The sequence below is a fragment of the Mus caroli genome, unplaced genomic scaffold (assembly GCF_978045245.1).
Source record: "Mus caroli unplaced genomic scaffold, Mus_caroli_1 scaffold_4, whole genome shotgun sequence".
NCBI lineage: Eukaryota > Metazoa > Chordata > Mammalia > Rodentia > Muridae > Mus > Mus caroli.
In genome coordinates, this window is record NW_028227259.1 from 88,995,736 (window position 1) to 89,017,444 (window position 21,709).

General features: G+C 38.6%; 1 protein-coding gene across 1 annotated transcript in view; it reads right to left on the reverse strand.

Moving 5' to 3' along the window:
- The window catches only part of LOC110294877 (transmembrane protease serine 11A), a 33,334-nt gene that overhangs the window by 7,125 nt on the left and 4,500 nt on the right, over window positions 1–21,709 (reverse strand). Inside the window, exons 3-6 of the mRNA XM_085836204.1 lie at window positions 12,270–12,337; window positions 9,807–9,967; window positions 3,719–3,890; window positions 1,356–1,615 (exon numbers count right to left, since the gene is read on the reverse strand). Coding sequence (XP_085692330.1) covers window positions 1,356–1,615; window positions 3,719–3,890; window positions 9,807–9,967; window positions 12,270–12,337 — 661 coding nt within the window. The remainder of the gene's footprint in view (window positions 1–1,355; window positions 1,616–3,718; window positions 3,891–9,806; window positions 9,968–12,269; window positions 12,338–21,709) is intronic.

Here is a 21,709-nt window from a genome sequence, read left to right on the forward strand (position 1 = left end):
TTTAATGTAAAGAAATACAGTTTGCATATAGTATTTTCTAGGTGCTTTAAGAGATTTTTTTCCCTAAAACTTTCATTTATGGATGTGTTCTTTAAGTTCTAAGCATTTGGATATTTTCCTGTTATATTTTGCTATTATTTTCTAGTTTGAGTTCATATTGTCTTAGAACATACAGTGTATGCTCTCAATTATTTCCTATTTACTGATGGTGACTTTACATACATGGATATGGACTTTCTTGGAGAGTAAGCCATAAGTTCTTGTAGTAAGGTTTGGCCTCCTATTTCAAGGGAGACTGTTTTATAAATGTCTAATCTTATTCCTACCCAGAATGTACTCTGTCAGGTATGTATCTGCTCCAACCTCAAACTATTGCCAGAAGAGGATGCTCTTATACTAAGAAGTATTTATGGTGTTCCTTTCAAAATTGTGTTGCAGAAAGAACCCATTAAAGTGCAGACATGGTATGAAATCAGCCTTGCTATCCTGCTGGAACCAAGAAACAATGGATAATATTTTCTGCAATCAGGGTTATGACCATGAAGAAAACAATGCATGTTCAACATGCCTAAGATGGAACTGAGCTGCAGAGAATATCTGAAGTGAATCTAGAGTTTACAAAGCCTGTTCCTGGTGATATTTGTCTAAGTGTTTTCCTAGTTCCCTTGGTGGATCTTGAGATTAGAGTCTTCTTTCTTGAAGTTCCTTGTGTATACATAAGGCAGGCTGCTTTGATTGGATTTTCCCATTTTCAGAAGCCCATTTTGCATTTTATCAAGATGATAGCTAAACTCTCTAGCCATTTTTTATTTATATATCCAAGGCAAATTGTAGAATCCAGAGTGTGTCTGAGAATGACTGAAAGTAACAGTCCTTATAGGTTAGTAATAAGTTGGATTGTTTTGTAGAGGGGAAGAAGGTTTTGATGATTTATCGCTACATTAGTTTTATTCTTAGTCACCATTAAACTAGCTGCATAGGCATAAACATATTTAGTGGTCGGTTAATCCTGTACTCCTGTACGGCAGTGAGCTATTTCTACCACGGAGTGGAGCTCGAGTTCCAGCTGGTGAAACTAACCTGGGGGTGGGGGTGGGGGTGAGGGACAAAGACAGCTTTCCAGGGTTCAGCAACATCATTTAAACTCTTCATTCTACTTATATTTAAATTTCTCACAGGAGACTCTTGAATTACAAGGGCTAAATCTGCACTGTTTCTTTTTTTGTGTTGGATTTCTGTCCCTTGTAAAACAAGAGCACTAACTAACCAAAACGAGCTGCGGGGAAAGGGAGGGCAAGAAAATACAAGTGATCTGTTAGAGCTAAGAGGTCTGCTTGCTGCTCTGAGGTACCCACCGCCATAGTAAAGTGCTCCGAATCCTGTGATGTAGACAGTTGAATTTGGTGGGAAAGATGCAGAGGGTTCTGGCAAACAAATTCGGCGCACTTCATCCGAAAAGGTGACTCTGGGAGAAAACTGCACAAGAGCAATGTCATGGTCTCTTGCTGGGGGGCGATACCTTTCATGCATAATAATTCTTCTGACGTCTCTTTTCATTAAGGGAGGATTTATTGTTGTTCCAAAACTAAGAGTCCATTGGCGAGGGTTTGAATTGCTAGGAAAGATTAGAAGCATACATGAGATGTACAGTATCCATCAACTACACCATTTAGATGATTTAACAACATGCATTTAGGTTAATACAGTAGAACATACCACCCTGAAAATAGTTGGTTGCAATTATAGTCTCATTAGCTATTTAAATATGCCTGTTGCTCATGACTTAAATATAAGAACATATACCGATAGCCAATTGCTGTTAAATTTAATATTTAATTATTGAGTTTTAGAACTGTAGATCACATACATTTTTATTTGCTTGTTCCCTCAGCAAATACTTATTAATCATGCATATGAAAGAAGTGAACCAAATGTAAATTTTCAGTTCAATGAGTATTTTGGGTGAAAAGAAAAATTATAGAAATATGTTAAAATGTTGACAAATAGATATGAGTTCTAAAGATTATAAATAAAATAAAATAGGACAATGGGTAATGTACTAGTGGTGTAAGAATATGGAAGGCATTTTTTAAATTTTATTTTAGAACAGCAGATTTAGGGTAAGACATGGCTGATGGGGAATCTTGAGCTATGAGATGATGAGGGAGACAAGTCTCCAGGTGGGCCTTGGGCCAGTTTACAGCACCAATGGAATAACAGTGGAAGATGATGCTGGAAAGAAGGTAGGTGGGGACCAGAGTGTCTTATGGGGAGAGAGAAAATGCTTAGGCTATACTTAAGGGATAGTGGGATTCTTTGATGTTTTATAAGTGGGAGCTACATAGTCTCACTTATGCATGATAACTTTTGATGCTAGAACATCCCTCTGAGATACTAATCTTTCATGTAGTCAATTCTCATGTTTATTCAATACTAGATTGAAGCAATATGGTAGTTTTTATTTTTAATGATATGTCGTTAAATAATACATCTAATAAATGATAACGTGGTATTTTCTGTTGTTTGTTTTACACATCTGTACTTTTGAGTACTTCTAGATTCACGTCTCAGTGAAAGAACTTCCCCATCAGGCCTTACATGGAGGGAGGGGGGTCTAAGAATTATATAAAATAAAATTTAAAGTGTCTAATCAAGTGCCTGTAGCACCCCGGAGCTTAATAATTGTTCTGGTTGCTGCTATAAAGCCATTGTTAACTCTCCATTGCCTCTGCTTGATCCCTCTGCAGATGGAGGCTTGCTCCACTCAGGAATCCCTTTGTTCACCTTGGCATCCCTTTCATCTATGAGTGGCTCTGCCTGCTGGCAAGTTCTTTCTTGACTCTGAGTCTCCTCCAGAAATCTGACAGGACTTCAGATCAGTTAATACAACTCTATTATCTGTTTTAGAGATTTCTCAGAATAAGATTGCATCGCAGAGGACAATGTTTCTCCAATATTAATGTGCACACAAATGATTTGGGGGCTCTTATTAAAATGCAGCTCCTGAGTCTGTAGCTCTGGGACAGGGTTTAACCATTTTCATATCTCATCTATTCCTTAGTGATGTGGGAGCTGCTGCTCTGTGAACTGCTCTTTGAGTGGCAAGGCAGATGGTGGTGCCTGCCCCTTTGTCATCTGAGACTTTGTAACAATATTCCATCTTGTCAAGCTCTCTTAAGTACTCCACCCAATTCAGAATTTACTCTCCCATGTAAGGTCTGGCCAGCTTAGCTCTCACACGTCGTATATTCCAGCTTTGATTTCTAAAGATGTAATGCAAATCACAGTCAAACTTCGGCCACCAATGTTTAAATTTGACCTGAACAGTTCTGCATCAATGATCACACAGTACCTGCCCTCCTTGAAGACTTTATCTTCAGTTTATTACTTACCACATGAGACTTACCAAGTGCTTAATAAAGCAGGCACTAAGAGAGCATTACTTTATAAAGGGCTAGATTTATCAGTATATTGTTGTGTTAGAATGACTTCTGCTATTGTTGCAATTTCTTTAGTTAAACTCTGAAGACTTAATTAATGGATTCTGGGATGATGTTCAGTACTCCTTTATTCCCACTAAACTTTCCAAGTAAGAATGCAAGTACAACATGGCTTTAGAAAGCATCAGGAATATTTTCTTATTTTACTTGATTGGTACTAGAATGTGGAAATACAGTTTTGAGCAAAACTGGGGACTGACTTAAGTTCAATAACTTACATTCTAAAACAGTGTGCTGCAGTGACGACCCACATGTTACCAATCAATGTGCCCCCACACTGATGGATGTTGCTTCGCTGAAGGGAAACTTGCCACGGCCAGGCACCCCTGGCTGCAGGGTTTCCAGACACTATTCTGTTGGCAATTAATGGGATAGCTCGATTGCCACAATCTGAAAGAGATGAAACCATTTATAAGAAACAGCTGTCTAGCTTTTGACACAGAGGATCCCACAGAATGCTACAATGCAGACCTGGTACCTCTCATTTTTTAGGCCTGACTGCTCTTCATTCTTTGTGTTTCCTTATGCATTGATACATTGTCTAGTCCAACCTTTGTCTGTGTGGATATATGTTGTTTGTGAAGCTTTAATGCACTATAATGCACTAACAGTATTAGCCCCATGGACTCACAATTGGTAGTTATATAGTCATCATAATAACCAGGAATTTCCAGAGGCCACTAACTATGGATCTAGACAGTTCAGCAAACAGACAAGCTAGGACACTGGGTTTCTAACATACATTGTATATAAGAGGCAACATCTAATTAGCTGGGTAATTTCTTACTCATTGTGTTAGACGAAAATAGTGGATGAATAAAACCCACAAAATAGTTTCCTTTAATGCAGAACTGTGGTTTTCCAAGAGTGCAGAGTAAATCCTCTTGGATTCCATTGCCGGTTGAGAAGAGAAAATAATTACACAGGCCCCTGGGCCTCACAATTTGTCTCAACCAAAACATGCCTGCTTTTGTCTCTTTTGTTTACTTAAGATTACATATAAGCTTGTTTTTCTCAAAGAGTTTAGGATGAAAAAACTTTAAGAAGCTCCAACATAAATTGTGTTTAAAGTACTTCTCAGATGTGCTCCTAACTAATTAGATGATGTGGATTAAGAAAATATTTTAGGTGGACACAGTCAGTGGTACATGCCTGTGTCTCAGGAAAATCACAAGGTAGAGACCGTCTCTCAAAAGATAAGCAAAAATGTTAAAGGGAACTACCATGTATCATTATATAACATGAGCTGAATATTGTAAGAGATCATCTTAAGGTTAAATTCTGCCGATTTCCAACACAGTCAGAAATCTGACAAAGGAAATGAACTTTAGGTATATATGAAATAACATGTTGGAAACAACGAATATTTACAATTTTTACTTATAAGTGAGTAACACTTGGGAAATATGATGGTGAGAAGTTGCATAAAAACTGGTGACATTTTAGTTAAAGGGACTCACAGAACAAGATAGTGACAAACTAGAGGGCCATGTTCCTCAGAAATAGTCCCTGCCACTATTTCTCTTTGAGGAAAGCAATGATTTGTCATTCTGCTAACTCTTTTATAAATTCTATATGAGTTATACGAGTTGCTGGTGACAATGATCTCTATGAAGCAGAAACGTAAGAAAATAATGAGTGCCATATCATCTTTGAAGGCACCCACCAGTCGGAGTGAAGATGCAATTGCTCAAGTTTTCAGTGCTTAGCCTATGGAAGAAACACAATTTTCTAGCTCAAGTAGTTTGCAAGGTTCTTGAATAAACCACAGAGAGAGAGAGAGAGAGAGAGAGAGAGAGAGAGAGAGAGAGAGAGAGAGAGAGAGAGAGAGAGAGAGAGAGAGAGAGAGAGAGAGAGAGAGAGGAGAGAGAGAGAGAGGGGAGAGAGAGAGAGAGAGAGGGGAGAGAGAGAGAGAGAGAGAGAGAGAGAGAGAGAGAGAGAGAGAGAGAGAGAGAGAGAGAGAGGGGAGAGAGAGAGAGAGAGAGAGAGAGAGAGAGACTGATGCCACTAAAAGACTGCTCTCCACTGAGTGCTTCCTCCCTTGTCCTCTGGAAGAAAGTTGCTTGTCTTTAATCCCCCTTAGGTTTCTGAGGGGAAGTGACTATTTGTCAACTACCCCTTTTATTCTGAGAAAAGATGCTCTTTTTGTCTTCATAATAATGGCAGAATTAATGATTCATTGGAAAGGGTACGAAGGAAATGTTAATTCCAAAACTTTCTTATCTGTGACTTTTCTTTACCTTTACAGAACCCAGACCATGCAGCAATGCAGTATATCAGCAGTCTGTTCAACAGAAGGGTGACATATCCTGAATTTGTAACTACCCTGGTACCACCAATCTAATATGCTTCTGTACAGCTTCCTAAATAAGTTGGGTGCTTGCTCCCACCAAAAAGATGATATTTGTTGGAAAGAGCACTGTGGTGGTTTGGATGAGAATGGCACCCTGTGGTCTTGTGTATTTAAATGACTGGCCTTCATTAGTGGAACTGTTTGGGAAGGATTAAGAGGTTGTGGCCTTGGTGGAAGAGGTATATTGCTGGGGACAGGCTTTGAGGGTTCAAAACATGCACCATTCCCAGTTAGCTCTCTCTCTCTCTCTCTCTCTCTCTCTCTCTCTCTCTCTCTCTCTCTCTCTTTCTCTCTCTCTCTGACTCATATTTGCCATTTCAGGATGTGAGCTGTTAGCCACTGCTTCTGTATCATGTCTGCCTGCCTGCTGCTATGCTCTCCACCATGAAGGTTATAGATTCATCTTCTGAAACCATAATCTCTGATCAGCTCTCTTCTAAGAGTTGTCATGGCTACAATGCTTTGTAATAACAATTGGCAAATAACCAAGACAGAAGCTCTGATTTCTTTGCTTTGGTTAAATTTCTGAACACCTCTTTTTCCTTACACCAACAGCTTATCATTAAATCATTGGTGTTTTTTGAGTAGCGAGCAAGATACAAGGCTCATGGCCATGCATTAGAATTTTTTTTTTTTTTGATTAGATCTTCATTGATTTAGTACCAGGGAAATACAAATTGCCCATTTCCAGAAATGACTTTGGGACAAGCACTACAGCAGCATCATTAGAAATAGTATTTCTGCCTTTCCTGTTTTTACTGTTGACAGAATCTTGCTCCATTGCCCTGGCTGACCTGAAACTCACTATTTATACTGGGTTGGCTTTAAAGTTAGGGAAATTCTCCTGCCTCTGCCTCTTGAGTGTTGGAATTAAAGACATCAACCTCCATGCTTGGCTTTGTAAATGGATTTTTAAGAACCAAATTTTTAGGGAGAACATTGCATTAAAAGGTTATCTGTCAGTTCCTAGATGATTAATTCCAATTTTTATAAAATAATTTTTTCTTTCCAAGAATAGGCATGAAAAATATTTTACTTATAGTGACCATCTCTGACACATTTTTGGAGGCAAGACAATTTAGCAGCATTAGTGGTCTTGCAAACTATAGCCTTTGTGATGGGAAATGGAGCACATTGTCTCTGACACACACCGTGAGCTGTTTCGTAACAGTGGTGACCTAAGAAGTTGATTGTACCTTTGATTTCCCAACATTGTATCTAGTGACAGATCCACTCTACACACTTAGGTATTCAAATAAAATAGATTCTGGTGAAAGTATGGAAGAACTAAAGTTATGTCTAGATTTAACTTAGGTTCTGTCATTTTCTAATTTTTTTGAATGGCTCTTAAATAAAATGTTTTCTGAGAACATAGTTTTTTTTTTTGAGAATTTTGTACAATGTGTTTTGATCATATTTACCTCTCCCCTCCCTCTCTCCCAGATTCATATCCCCTTCTTATCTATCAAACTTTATCTCTTTTTTACTTCTGTCCTTCACCTTCACATTCATCCATTTTTGTTGCTAATATATCATTGGATGTGTGGCCTTCTACAGTAATGTGGCCAACTTACCAGGAGCAATACTCTGAAAGAAAAGTGACTCTCTTTCCTAGCAGTTACCAGTTTGCTCTTACCTGTCAAAGCAGCCTTAACAGAGAAAGGGAGAGTGCTCAGTCAGAAAACTGTTTAGCATCCACACAAGAAAATCCTAGTTTGGAGCTCTAACAATCATGTAAAAATCTGGATATGGAAATTTTAGCACTGGGGAGGTGAAAACAGTAGGGTCCATTTAATTCACTACCAAGCCAGTTTAGGCAAAACCACTGTACTTCAAATTTAGCAGGAGACTCTGTCTCAAACAAAACAATGCAAAAAACAAGGTGGAAAGAGATAGAAAGACATCTCACCTACACAGACACACAGACACACAGACACACACAGACACACAGACACACACACACACACACACACACACACACACACACACACACACACACATCGGCTCCCTAAAGACTGTGCATATGAGTTCTGTAGTCTATGGTCCTTTTCTAACTGCTCTTAAACACTGTTCATTTGAAAATTCTGAAACCTTTATAGTTCTTGCTCTTTCTTCTACTAGTCAATCAGTTTCCAATGGGCATGCAATTTACCAGTCTGAAGCAATAGTTTTCTGGTGCTCTATTGTGTTTTCTGATTTTCTATATATTTTCCTCATACTTTTGTGTTGTCAAGAAGAACAAACATTCTCATTGCACTTTTATAGGTTTTTGTTTTAAAAGACAAACACGGGCTGGTGAGATGGCTCAGTGGGTAAGAGCACCCGACTGCTCTTCCGAAGGTCCAGAGTTCAAATCCCAGCAACCACATGGTGGCTCACAACCATCCGTAACGAGATCTGGCGCCCTCTTCTGGAGTGTCTGAAGACAGCTACAGTGTACTTACATATAATAAATAAATAAATCTTTAAAAAAAAAAGACAAACACACAGGGGTGGACAATTACTCATACACTGCAGTAATGAAGAGACTTTAGAACTAGGTAACTCAAATCAGGTTCTCTACAGGAACTTCCTCTTCTTACATATAGTGTAATCATTAAAGTACATGAATCATACAAGCTGAGCCCATATGGAACGTGAAGGCCTGGTAGCCAAGGCCTAGGTCAAGCTTTATCTCTGGATAGTGCAGGCCTTAGAGTTCCTGAAAATTTAACTCATTATCAGAAATTACAGACAGCCTGTCATGTAGCTCATCAGAATGGACATTATTTCACAACTGCAACACTTCAGGTGGATCATAATTTTGGCAGGCTCCTTCCTTCCAGTTGGGAGGGGTCTGTAGATGTCTGCTCGTAGTAACTGGTTTCATGTCATATGAGCAAGCACCTGGTCATCCATTTACCTTGGTTGCTCATTTCCTAATGAGGTTTCCTCTTCAAAAGTCAGCTTGACCCTTACAAGGGCAGGGCACCGTGTTTGATTTCTAATACAAAGCACTCGCTCTTACTGTCATAGATCTGGTGTCCAGTGAATTTATGAGCTAATCTGTACCTATCTGCTGGAGGTAGATGTTGTGATTGCACACAGTCTGCAGGGCAATTAGATGTCTGGCTACGTGGGCTCCTCAGAGTCTCAAATATGCTGATACAAGGATGAATTTACAGGAGACAAAGGTTGTAGTGTTCCAACATTTGTTTAAGCTGAAACTCCCTTTTCATTTTGCCCATCAATAAATTAGATGCCTAGATTTGAATCTCGGCTCCTTTTATTATTATTTTCCTTAAAAAATTAATAGCAATGTAATAGAATGTCCATACTTCATTAAGATATATAAATTAAATTGATTACTGTATGTAAAATGTACAAATGGACCTTGATAGAGATGGACTTTGTACAATTAGAGAGGTGATATTAGAAGATAAACAGAGAAGAGAAAAATGGAATAATATAAATATATAATTACAGTGACTTGTTCCCCACTGATTCTCAAGGCATTATTTATCAGATGGCTCCAGCAGCTCTAAATGCAGGTTATCTCTTTTTTAAATACTATAGGAAGAAGAATAAAAACTTTCCAATACATCAAGTACAGAAACTACTTATGTTTTTAAAGGCTACAGATGATTTTGTGTCTTTAGAAGGTCCAACCCAGAAATCAAGATTGCTTAATTCCACTTGCTTAATCATGGAGGAAGTGGCTGGGTTGGATTAACCCTGTTTGCGGTAAAGATGCTTTTATTAAGAGATGAGCACCAATCAGTTACTTCCAGGAAAAGCAAATTGATGACTAACGACAGACATGCTTTCATCAGAGAATAATCAAAATTTGAAACGCCTCATCTTTAGGTTGATCTTTTTTCCATGCGGTTTCTTACTGTTCTTTGGAATGGGAATGACAAGTGAGTTTATGAGTGCACGAAGAATTTCTATCATGTGGGAATCTGCCTACTTACCTTTAACTTGAACCCGTGAGACATCAGCTGGCAAAGCTCTTGTGTTCCTTGTCTTCTGATCTAAGATGCTATGGTGCGTCTTTTTCCCTACGGTTCTTTGCCCTGTAGTGGGAGGCTGGAACACCATGACAATGTCTGCTTTTGTATCATCCTCTTCTGAACTGGGAAACACAAGAGCAGGGTTCACATTCTAAGGGTGCATGGGTATTGTCTCACGGTCTTCCCTGTGATTTCCCGATCTGCCTCAGGTGCTGTGCACGTCAAGCGCCAGGCAATCTGCTCACATCCTTGCTCCTACACATGCTACTCTCTGACTTAAGTGCGTTTCCCATGTTTCCTTCTCAAGTCTTTTTTTTTTTTTAATATTTTGAGGGCACCTACTAACTTGAAGACAGGTTACTGTATTTTTATTTTGTGAAAAGGTTTGATCCTCTCACGATTTTGAAATCAGTGTAGTTCTCATCCCTCAGATGTTGAAAATACAGAAAATAATTAGCCAGATGCGAGGTGCCGGTTCTAAAATGGGAAACAAGCCTTATACCCAAATCTCTGGGAATATCAAGGAAGGGGTTATGGAAGATTGTAAGGGCCATAGAACCAGAAGGTCAGCTGCAAAACAGTCATCTGGTCATGACATATCTGAATTCCCATCAGCTATGGCTACTGCATAAGATCTGTACAAGACCATACCAGCCAACAGTAAGGAAAGGGTCCTTCCATAAGACCTGTGCTACAATTATGGAGCATGAAAGGTATTTTTTATTGGAGATGGGGAGGAGAGGGGGAAAACTAAGGTTTTGTTTGGAACTCTAAGGGTGTGTATCTTTATGTACAACTAACCTGACTTAAATGTTCAAACACAAATGCTGGAAATTTTCTTTTGAGTACTGTCTTGTCTTTAAATTTATATACAGCAAAATATACCTATGTGGTTCATTAAAGGTGTTTATAAAGTTGAAAATGATACCTGATGATCTTTCATTCTCCCTATTTCTATACCATAAAACAACCGTTCTAGAAAATCATAAGTCTACTATTTTAATCTTTTGGCTAAAAATTAAGGAAGTGATATCAATTCTGAGACATGATATGTTACATTCCATTTTGGCTCTAGAATAGGGAAGTATAACTAACTAAAATTTAATGTTAAATTGGGAAATGGGGACCCAAATATATTCCCATCTTAAATAAGAGACGTTAAGACACTTTACTGAGTTTAAGGTCCACAACATTCGCGTAATCAAAACTGGCTACAAATTAGGAGTTTCTTAGACTCTGGAGATATCACTACAATGCTACAAAACTTAGAATTCCAAGGCAAAGGGTATACAATGAAGAAGGCTCCAGCATTTATATGCTTTTTACATCCTAAGTTATCTGACCATACTATAACTACATGCAGGAACTGGAGAGATGGCTCAGTTGTTAAGAGCACTTGCTACTCTTGCAGAAGACCAGAGTTCAGTTTCCTGCACCCACATGACGGCTCACAGATACTCATTGCTCTCTTCTGGCCTCCAAGGGCACAGGACAGGAGTGATGAACATATAGACATGCAGACAAAACACTAATTAGCATAAAATAAAAATAAATTTTAAAATATTCCTCATGGAAGTCATGACTTATCACATGTACAAAACTCTAATGAACCTTCTATAGTGCATCGGTCTACTACTAAGAAAAATGGTTGCCACCCTTCCCTTCCAATAAATCCAGCTAAGTGTTCTAGTTGTTCTCACCAAGCTTTTTTTAGTGTATGTTTGTTGTACAAAGTTGTGAGTTTCATAGTTACATCTTTGTTTGAGTATCTTTTTTCTCTTTGAAATGATTCATTACAAACTCTTGGGTTTGTGCCTGTCTGTTCTGCTCTGTGATTGTCTTTCTTTTTCTTTTTTCTTTTTTTTTAAATAACAAAGTTGAAACCTCTGAGTAATTTCAGCGACTGATATGAGTCTTTCCTCCCCACCCAAGCAAAAGGGAGCATCTATTACAACACAATCATCTTTTGGTTGGGGCATGTTGCCTGCCACTAGGGCTTGGTTACAGGTAAAACTTATGATCCCATTTTGTAGTAAACTTTGCCTTCTTGGTGTTTTTGTAACGCCATATCTGTCAGAAGTATAGGAGTTGGTGCATGCAGAGACCTGGCCTGCATTTACCCAGGGCTGTGGATTAAGGTAGATTCTGGGCGGCACAGCCAGTGGGTAGGGCTTGAGTGCTCACTCTATCAGTTGTAACTGTCTCTTGGGATAACATCGGCATATTGCTACTCTCCTCTCCACATCTTAGCTTCTGAATTTTCAGGATGGGTTCAGCCCTATACCTTGGCTATTGTAGAGATATTTTTTTCTTTCTGAAGAGTCCTGGTAAAAGGTCTAGAGACACAAGCTATGTGAGGGGGCCTGTGTCCTTTCCCTTCATCCCTATAGGCTCGCAACCACACCCTTGCCCAAATATACATACTTTAGTCTGACTACGTGGTTTTTGAGGTAGCGATTGTTCAAGGCTGAATCTATAAATATTTCATCCACCTGTCATTATTTTAAAAAAAGAAAGACAATGTGTTAGTAGGATATTTTATAATAAAACTATTAAGTGGTAAACAAATAGAATTTTCACAGTAACAATATGATTAAAGTTAGTGATATTTTGCACTAATTCAATTATTTACTCCTCTAAAAAAAAAGCCTAAAAAACAATATAGCTCTTACCCACAAGGTATATGTGAATGCCACTTAAAAGTGGGTGCTTTTTTATCGAGTCTTTTAGTGTACTTTACCAGAGCTGTATTTTATTTTTAAATGAACATCAGATAAATTCATATTATTTCCAACTATTTGCTATATATTAAAGAATCTCATTGCAAAATACCCAAAGGAAAAGGGAGAAAAATGAATCTGGAGTTTCCCATAAGTGTACAGCTTTTACAATTTTACATTTTTTAAAAAAATGGTTCTGAAACATACACAAAAACAATTTGAATGATTCCACCCTGATTCCACACTCTTTCTCATTTTGATCTATGAAAAGAGTTTTTCTTTCTTCTGATTTTCTAAATTTAAAAACAAAATAACTTCTCAGTTTGTAGTAACCTAGGGGTTGTACATTTCAGAATAATTCTGTAAAAAAAAAAAATCACATAAGCAAAATAATTCATGTTTAAGGGAAATGGTATACAGACTTTTTCACACAGAAGTACATAATAAAAATATAAAACTGCATTGCCATTCATTTATAGTGTATTTAGTATATGATCACTTGCTCTGTAGATCTTTAGATGTGACATATACAGGGGATTGGGTATTAGGGAGAAACAGATTCTTAAATTCATTGCAGACTCTAAGGCTAACCAGAAATGTGTAAGACAATGTTGAAATATCAAGTAAAAGTTATGGAGCTCATTATATACCACCAAGAAAGAAGAATATAATTTTTGACAGATAAGTATGCAGTTTCAAACTTGCTACATCAAGATGCTGTAGTCTGTCACAGCTGTGTTTGACCTCAGTACGCTCTAACAACCACTTGGTGGTGATAGTGTCATCTGAATGTAGGTACCCTCGATCTTGAAGAGAAAACAGATGAACTAAATGTGGATGGGGGCAGGAGAGGGAGAGGGAGAGAGAGAGAGAGAGGGAGAGGGAGAGGGAGAGGGAGAGGGAGAGGGAGAGGGAGAGAGAGGGAGACAGAGAGAGAGAAACAGAGAGAGAGACAGAGACAGAGAGACAGAGAGAGACAGAGACAGAGAGAGAAAGGGAGGGATAGGGAGGGAAAGAGGGAGGGATGTAAGGAGGAAGAAAAGGAGGAAGAGGGGGAAGAAGAGGAGCAGGAGGAGGAAGAGGAGGAGGAGGAAGAGGGGGAGGAGGGAGAGGGGGAGGAGGGAGAGGAGGAGGAGGAGGAGGAAGAGGAAGAGGAGATGGGGAGAAAACCAAAGCCCTAAATCCTAAAGGCAAAGGCAGGAAATGCAAGTTTTATTTTTAAATGAGCAAGACATACAAATGGAGGAAAAATGTTTTATGAATAGTGGATCAAATTATGACTGCTTTACTGCTTTGGAAATTTTATAGATGCTTCATTAGGAGCCAGGACTTTCATTAGTTTAACCCTTACAGTTACTCCATGAAATGAGAGTCATTTGATTCATAGTACATACTCAATCAGTACTATGACATCCCAAGTTCTGGGACACCTTTTCTTTTCCAGCGAAGATATGAGAGAGTTTGCTAAAAATTCTTTGTCATTAAACACAATCTAGTAGAGTCAATGACTTAAAAATCCTACCTGTCACTTCAGGGCATTTGTAGCTTTGTAATTAGGAGCTGAGTGTCCTGCTATTGAACAAAAGACCCTTTAGGGTAGTACTTAGTTTCTGCTTAGTGACTTTGGAATGTGGCAAATTGCACTGAGATTAAGTATTAAGAGGGCAACTGGAGGTTAGTTTGTTGGGTGTTTGACGGAAAAGGCAGGGAGAGGTTGACAATTCAAACAGATACGCCCAGCCATGCAGCTCATTCCCAATCATTCCTGAAGTCGCTGTTAGCACATGTCAAGGGCATTTTCTGTAAGATCCTTCCTAATTGACTTATTCTTTGACAGTAATTTATGTTTTCACATGAGGGTATTTCTAGGTCGAGATTGCAAAACTCAGATAGCTCTTCTACTGAGGATTTCATACAAGCTCCTATTTCCAACATAACCTTAGTTGACCTCCTGAGAACTAAAGGAACTAAAATCATGCCATTAAAAAAATAGATTCTGTTGTTTTATCCTAAATATAAGAATGTACCATGGAAAACATGATGGAATATACAGTCTTAAAAATAATCACTCATGTCAATTGTAGAGATATGTCCATATGCCTGCCCACCCATATATGCTCTGCCTGTGTGGAGTTCCAGGGTACCAAATATCCTAGAGATAGAATCTCAGACAGTTGGGAGCCATCAGATATGGGTACCGGGAACTGAACACACATTGTCTGGAAGAGCAGTTAATTTTCCCAACCTCTCAGCCAATTCTCCAGCATGACATAATTTTTTAAAAAATACCTTTAGTTTTTAGTAAAGCTTACTTGAAGTTACTGTTGCTACAGGGATGGAGTCAGTAAAATAGGGAGTTGGATGTCATTGCATTTAATCCTTGTCAACATTAGCAGACAGTCAATGGCTTCCCAGTCTCTTGCCAGTCTGTTTGTTCAGCCCTCTTTATACCAACACCAGACATGGCCTCCATTGTCCTCTTTGACCTATTGGGTCCTTCTACTTTCTGGTAGTCTCTCTTCTCTGAATCCCAGTTATCCTTAGGGATCTCTCCGTAAATCCTCTGGGGTTTAGTTGATCTTTCCTTCTCACTTGAATCTCACTTTCTACTGTCTTGATTTTTTTATCCAATTTACATGTTTGTATATTTATTAATATAAGCATATTATTCCTTTTATCAATGGTAAATAATTATGTGCAAACATGGTGATTTTGTTTTCCTAGTCTGTAATATTTGTAATGGTAGATATATTGCTTCTTGTTGTAGAATAAATAAATAAAAGAGAGAAATTTTATATCAGAAAGCCTCATGTTTTATATCAGAGAGCCTCGTGTTCGACGGTAGCTTTAAATGTATCCTTTACATAAGCTGAGATCAAGGCTTCTATACAAAAAAGCAAAACTGCATGTGGACTCGCTGAAGGAATTCTTTTCTTCTTCTCATGGTGTTTCCCAGTAGTTTGTCTCCTTGTGGCAAGTTGCTCTATCCCAAGTCTCCATGTGGTAAATGTTGGACTTAGTATCGCTATTGTCTGCTAACTGTGCTCTAAGTCCAAACTCTTTTGCATGCGAGCACATTTGCTTGTCCCATCAACAGAGGTGAATACTATTATCACCTACATTACTTGAATGAGGAAGTGACTTGCCCTAATTGACAGAACATTGAGTCACAGAATCAGGATCAGGCCTAGACTGGCAAGCCTCTCGGGTTGATGATGTCTTCACAGTGCTGAACTAAGGCTGAGCACCCAGGGTCCCTCATCATAATGGCCAATGACCTGTGCCTACATGAGCCAGAAACTGCAAAACTCTGACAAAAATAAATAGCAGATCCTAGTACCTTGTACTCTGATACAGTTATAATGTTATTATAATGTTTAATTGATTGGAAATTCTGACACTGCAGGTAATGTGCAACTGGAGGCCATAAGTCAATGTTAGACGTCTTCCTCCATCATCCTTCACCTTTTTTTTTTTTTTTTTGGCATGGGTCCTCACTGAGCCTGGAGCTCACTGATTGGCTAGACTGCCTAGGTAGTAAGATCCAGGGAATCTCCTGTATCTGTCACTCTTGTGCTGCAGGGATAAAAGCTTTGTAAGTGGATGGTAGGATCTGAACACAGATTCTCATGCTTACATGGCAAACACTTTAGTGACTGAGCCATGTCCCCCAAATGTGTGTGTGTAGGGGACTAAAAAAGTGAGCTCTAAATCTTTCCTTCGGTGTTGGGTGGAGCATGGCAAGTCTGAGCACCAGGCAGCGTTTATAGCATTTCTGGGCTCAATGAAGTGAGATAAGTTCTACCTCTCCTGGCTTTGAACACAGAGCTACGTCTACTGAAGAGGGGAGTTGGATCCAGGGTCATCTGAGGTCTGAATATGTGGGTGGAGTGACATGGAAGTGTGGCTTTCTGATTACCTTAAATCAAAAGGGAATGAGATCACTAAACAGGGTGTGATATTTCATAACGTTGTCAGTTTTTTACACTATTCTTTTTCAATGTCTCTTCGTACAATGCCTGAAGGAAATGCACATCTGTGACTAATCACACATTGCTGGATTTACTGTGCTAGGTAATCATATCCCAACTTGATTAATATCCCTGAGATGGGAGAGGCAAAATACATATGTCTACATGAAAAGGTTACAATAAACTATTATCAAAGATAAAGTGCTAACTTTCAGTGTGCCTCAAAAATTATGATCTACAAGTTATAGCAAATAGGCATCCATTTAAAATAGTACTAAAGATATTTAAAAGCAGGAATTCCAAAGCAAGGGAGAGAACATCACCATGTAGAAAGCTCATGTCCTTTCCAGGCTTATCTCTTAAATCTCTAATTTGGGGAGAGACAGAAAGACAGACAGACACAGACACAGATTTTGTTCAGTCTCTTTTTCATGTCTAATATGTTACTGTATTTCCAATAATGGATTAATAATCTTCATATATTATAAGTTATCCAGGGGAGTGAAGACTGTGCCATGCATCTATATTTATCATAATCAAGATGTTTTGTATCGCTGCCCTTCTCAGAAACTTTTCCTCAAACAGCACACTCATACACAACTTTTGAACAACTATAGATCATTTACACTAAGCATGCATTATGACCATCAACATTCTTTCTTTGTTATATTCACTTCTATTACTATTTTCCTCACCAAACACTGATGCCAGGAAAAGATGAGAACACCTTTACACAATAAGTGATTCCAGTATATTGGCTAAGAAAATATATTTCTTATATATATTTAAAAAACTAAATGAAAGAATTGTAGGTTTTAATCATCTTTGACTTTAGCTGAGCCTCTCCATACCAGGAGAACAATTTGCTAGAAAAGAACCACATTTGGAGTTTCCTACATGACTTTAGGTTTTTCCTCCATCAGTTAGTAGCTGCACACTTTAAACTTGAAGGCTTAGTTTTCTCACTTGGGGAAGTTAATGACATCACTATTATGCAAGTAAATATTAGAGATGAAATATACAATTCTTATTCTTTGGCAGGATTCACATGAAATAGGTCTATAGTGATCCACACCATTCCTAGTCAGCTATGTCTACCTCAGCTCCAGAAGGAATGATAGCCTGAGTCCTCAGCGGGGCTCATACACTTTCCATTCCCAAGTGCTCAGCCCCCGAGCACGAAATGTCTTCTGGTTTCTGCCAGTTTTCAATTATCATTATTGAGACAGGCTCTCACTATGTAGCTCAGGCTGGCCTCAGGCTTGCGATTTCTGAATTGGACTACTATTTTGTTCTGTCTTTGATCTTTCCTCTCATTTACATTTTCTTCAAGCTTCCGAATTCAATGTCTTCTTTCAAGACATATATCTACAGCTCAAGCAATGGACATCCCTTGTGTCTCTCTCCTCGTATGAATTCAAACATCGGATTTTCTTGAAAAAAATGTTGCTAGGTTGATGTTCTAAACCGTCTTGTCCCGGCTGCTGTTTTTGCTCAGTTACACTTCTGCTGTGGTGTTCATCAAAGGCAAATCCTAAACTCTGACTTCTAATTGGAGTTGTTCCTAAAATAACTCTTTAAAAAATTACTACCTGCAAAATTTATGATGTCTTTGTTTTTAATAGCTGAGTAGGATGAAGACAGATGCAGAGATCCACAGGCAAACATCAGGCGGAGCTCACGGGGGCTTGTGGAAGAGTTAAGGATAGAAATGAATAAGGCAGAAGGATCGAGGACACCACAAGAAGACCCAGAGTCAACAAAACTGGGCCACCAACCAGAGATCATGTTGGCGCTGGATCCAGACCTCCTACACATTTGTGGCAAATGTACAACTTGGTTTTCAATGTGGGTGCCCTACCAACTGGAGGGCAGGGATAGGGGATGGCTTGGTCTCTGATCACCTTCCCCCTACCTGGTCTGCCTGTTTGGGCTTCAGTGAGAGATGCTGTGCCTAGTCCTGCTGTGACCAGATGTCTCAGGATGGGATGAAACCTAAGGGGAGAGGGCACTAGGTAGAAGAAGTTATAAGTATGAGACTGGGAGGAGAGGAGGGAGTGGGGACTGTGACAAGGATGTAAACTGAATTAAAAAACAAAACAAAACAAAATCTGCAACTCTAGACACACACAAAAAAATCAAGGATATTTTGAGGGTAGTTGTGGGCCCTGTTTCTGGTGTTTCTGAGGATAAACAAGACAAAATGAAGAACTTCTTTGGCATGGGAGTAGGTTCTCAGTACACGGGGAAAGTGAAGCAAACTCAAACTGTTGCCATGGTTTGCAACCTCATGGGAACAGAATAACTGACAGAGAACAGTGTGTTGGAAACAAAGAGGTTCTGGAAATTTGAGCAATGACACATAGGAAAAACAATCACATAGATGAATCTTCCAGACGACCACTGTCCTGGGGACAGATGTTCATTAAGGATGGGAGTCTCAAATCCATAATGCTTGCTCTCATAGCCTCATTGTGTCATTTACCCAGATAATCAAAATGTGTGTTCTTGAGCACATTAGGGTTTTTGTACCTTTGTGTTCCCACCTGTAAGAATTAGATTGTAATTTATCTCCACAAAGGGGTTGTCACTGAGGATTAAGTAGAGTAAATGTATAAGATGCTCACAATGTTATTTCATTTTATATATATATATATATATATATATATATATATATATATATACACACACACACATATATGTCTATCTATCTATCTATCTATCTATCTATCTATCTATCTATCTATCTATCTATCTATCTATCTATCTATCTCCTCATAAGATCCAGATAGAAATTCAATATCATATCCATTGTGTGATTTTTATTTTTCCTTACAGCAGTGTGAAAGCTGGAGAGACAGTAGAAACTGTCCTTTGAACACTTTAAACACTGAATTTTAATCTTTTCTTGGATTAGCAGTGTGGGGACGTGTTCTCCCAGTGCTGGCAACAATACTCAGCAACAGATGTGTTTTAGTAATTGTTTTTGCATATGAATACCTAGAAAATAACTTGAGCCATCTATCAGTTTATTATAAAACAGGCTTTGTGTGAGATTATTTTATCCAACTCTAGGCTAATGTATTTGTCCTGGGTGTCTTTAGGGTAGCCCAGGCTAAGCTATAACATTTGGTAAGATAGTGCATCACATGACTTTTTGCCTTTTTGTAATTTCAGCTTCTTTTGGGCTCATTGCAGTAACAAGATAATAAAATAAATTAAAGCGTATCTTTCCTAGTGCCAGGAAACCAGTTTTCTCTAAAGGATATAAAGGGATGCCTACATCCCTCACCATATTTCTTGGAACTGGGAGTTTTAGCAATATTGGGTCATGAACTCAATTTACGTTTACATCTCCATTCAAATGGATAAAGCTAAAACTATGAGGCAGAACTGGATCTGCAGCCGTCTCCCTTGGCCATCCAATTAGTATCCACATAGGAAAGAGAAGAAGCTGGTTTTACTCATTAGGATTTAGCAACTATTAAGAGGAGTGGCTCAGGATGAGGCTTGAACCCTTCCAGGAAGTCCTCTAAAGGGAACTCTGTAGGGGAAGGGGAAAGCACCTGCATGATTTAAGCTAGTGAGAGAATACAAAGCTTCCCTGACCACAGGGATCCTCCTTCATCTGCTTTACCTTTGAGATTCTCCTACATGTTCTGCAGTCTATACACAGTTTAATCCTTAATTATATCCTACCCAGCCTCCCCACTCCATGTGCGTTACTCACATCTCCCCCAAGAGATTGCAACAACTTGAAAAGACAGATCATATTTCCTTTTTTGAAAGATCTATGTGCCAAGAAAAACAATACACTTAATACTCATATTAAGAAAAGCTTAGACTGATGCCTGTATGTGGGATATGTTTTTCTAGCTGGACTGCTGTATTTGGCCTCATTGGGAGAGGAAATGCCTAGTGGTCCACACCCACTAAGAAGAGAAGGGGAGAGGAAGGATTGTGAGAGGGGTGACTGGGAAGGGGGCAGTGAGCTGGATGTAAAGTGAATAAGTAAGAAAGCAAAATAAAGTTTAAAAAACTTAAAAAACAAACAAGAAAAGCCTAGATTGCTTAATTAGCTGTTTTTGAAAACTAGTTCATTAGATGGTGCTAAAAATTGGTTCTTTGTTAATGGCACAGTTTAGAGTATTTACTAGATGAATTTAAGAGCTAACATAAGACATAAAATTCTAAAATTAGTAATACCAATAAAATAAAATAATTAGTAATACTAATAAATAAGGTAATACTTCTACTTTATGCCTAATAGGTTGGCAAATAATACCAAGAAAAGAAAATAACCCAAAATTATATTATGTGATCTAGATACTTGTGTATTCCTGTTGTAGGTTGAATACCAAATGTCTTCAACAGGTTCGGGTTTTGAAAGCTTCTGTCTAGTTGAGTTGTAGCAAACTTTATCAAAGCACTCACCATTATCAAAATGTAAAAGTATCATTATTTATTATTTTTTTCCATAAATGAGACCAAATACCTGACAGACACAACTTGAGGGATGAAATATTATTTTGTCTCCGCCCATAGTTTGATAAAGTTCTTTAACAGGGGGAGGATATGGACCCTTTAGCAAGTGAGGCCTAGCTAGCCAAAGTAGGCCACTAGTGACAGGCAGCTGAAGGCTATACAGGATCCCTGGTTTATAGGGAACTCGTTTTCTCCTTTCTGATTGGCTGTGCCACAACAGCTATATGCTCACTGCCTTTTCCCAGCTGTGGTGCTCTTTGAGGAGGCTGTGGAACCTTTAGAAAATGAGGCCTGGCAAAGGGACTCAGGCAACCTCAAGCTTATTCCCAGGCCCTGGTTGTACTGCTGTCTGTTTCCTTGCCTACCAAGATCCAAATGTGATCTGTGTCACACATTGCTCCAGCATGGTGTTCTGCCAAGTGCATGGGACCAATCGACTCTGAACCTAGATAAAATAAATATTTCTTCCCTCAAGCTATGTCTGTCAGGTTTTTGGTCTCATCTATGGAATACTTACAAATAAGTATCCCTTTCCATTTTGAAGATAGTTTTCTATGACCAAGAAGAAGGTCTTCACCAGATATCAACTCTGCTACGAACTTGGTATGAAACTTCTGAACTTCCAGAGCTATTTGAAGTAAAAGTGTATTGTTTAAGTTACCCTGTCTATGGTGTTTTTGGTTATAAA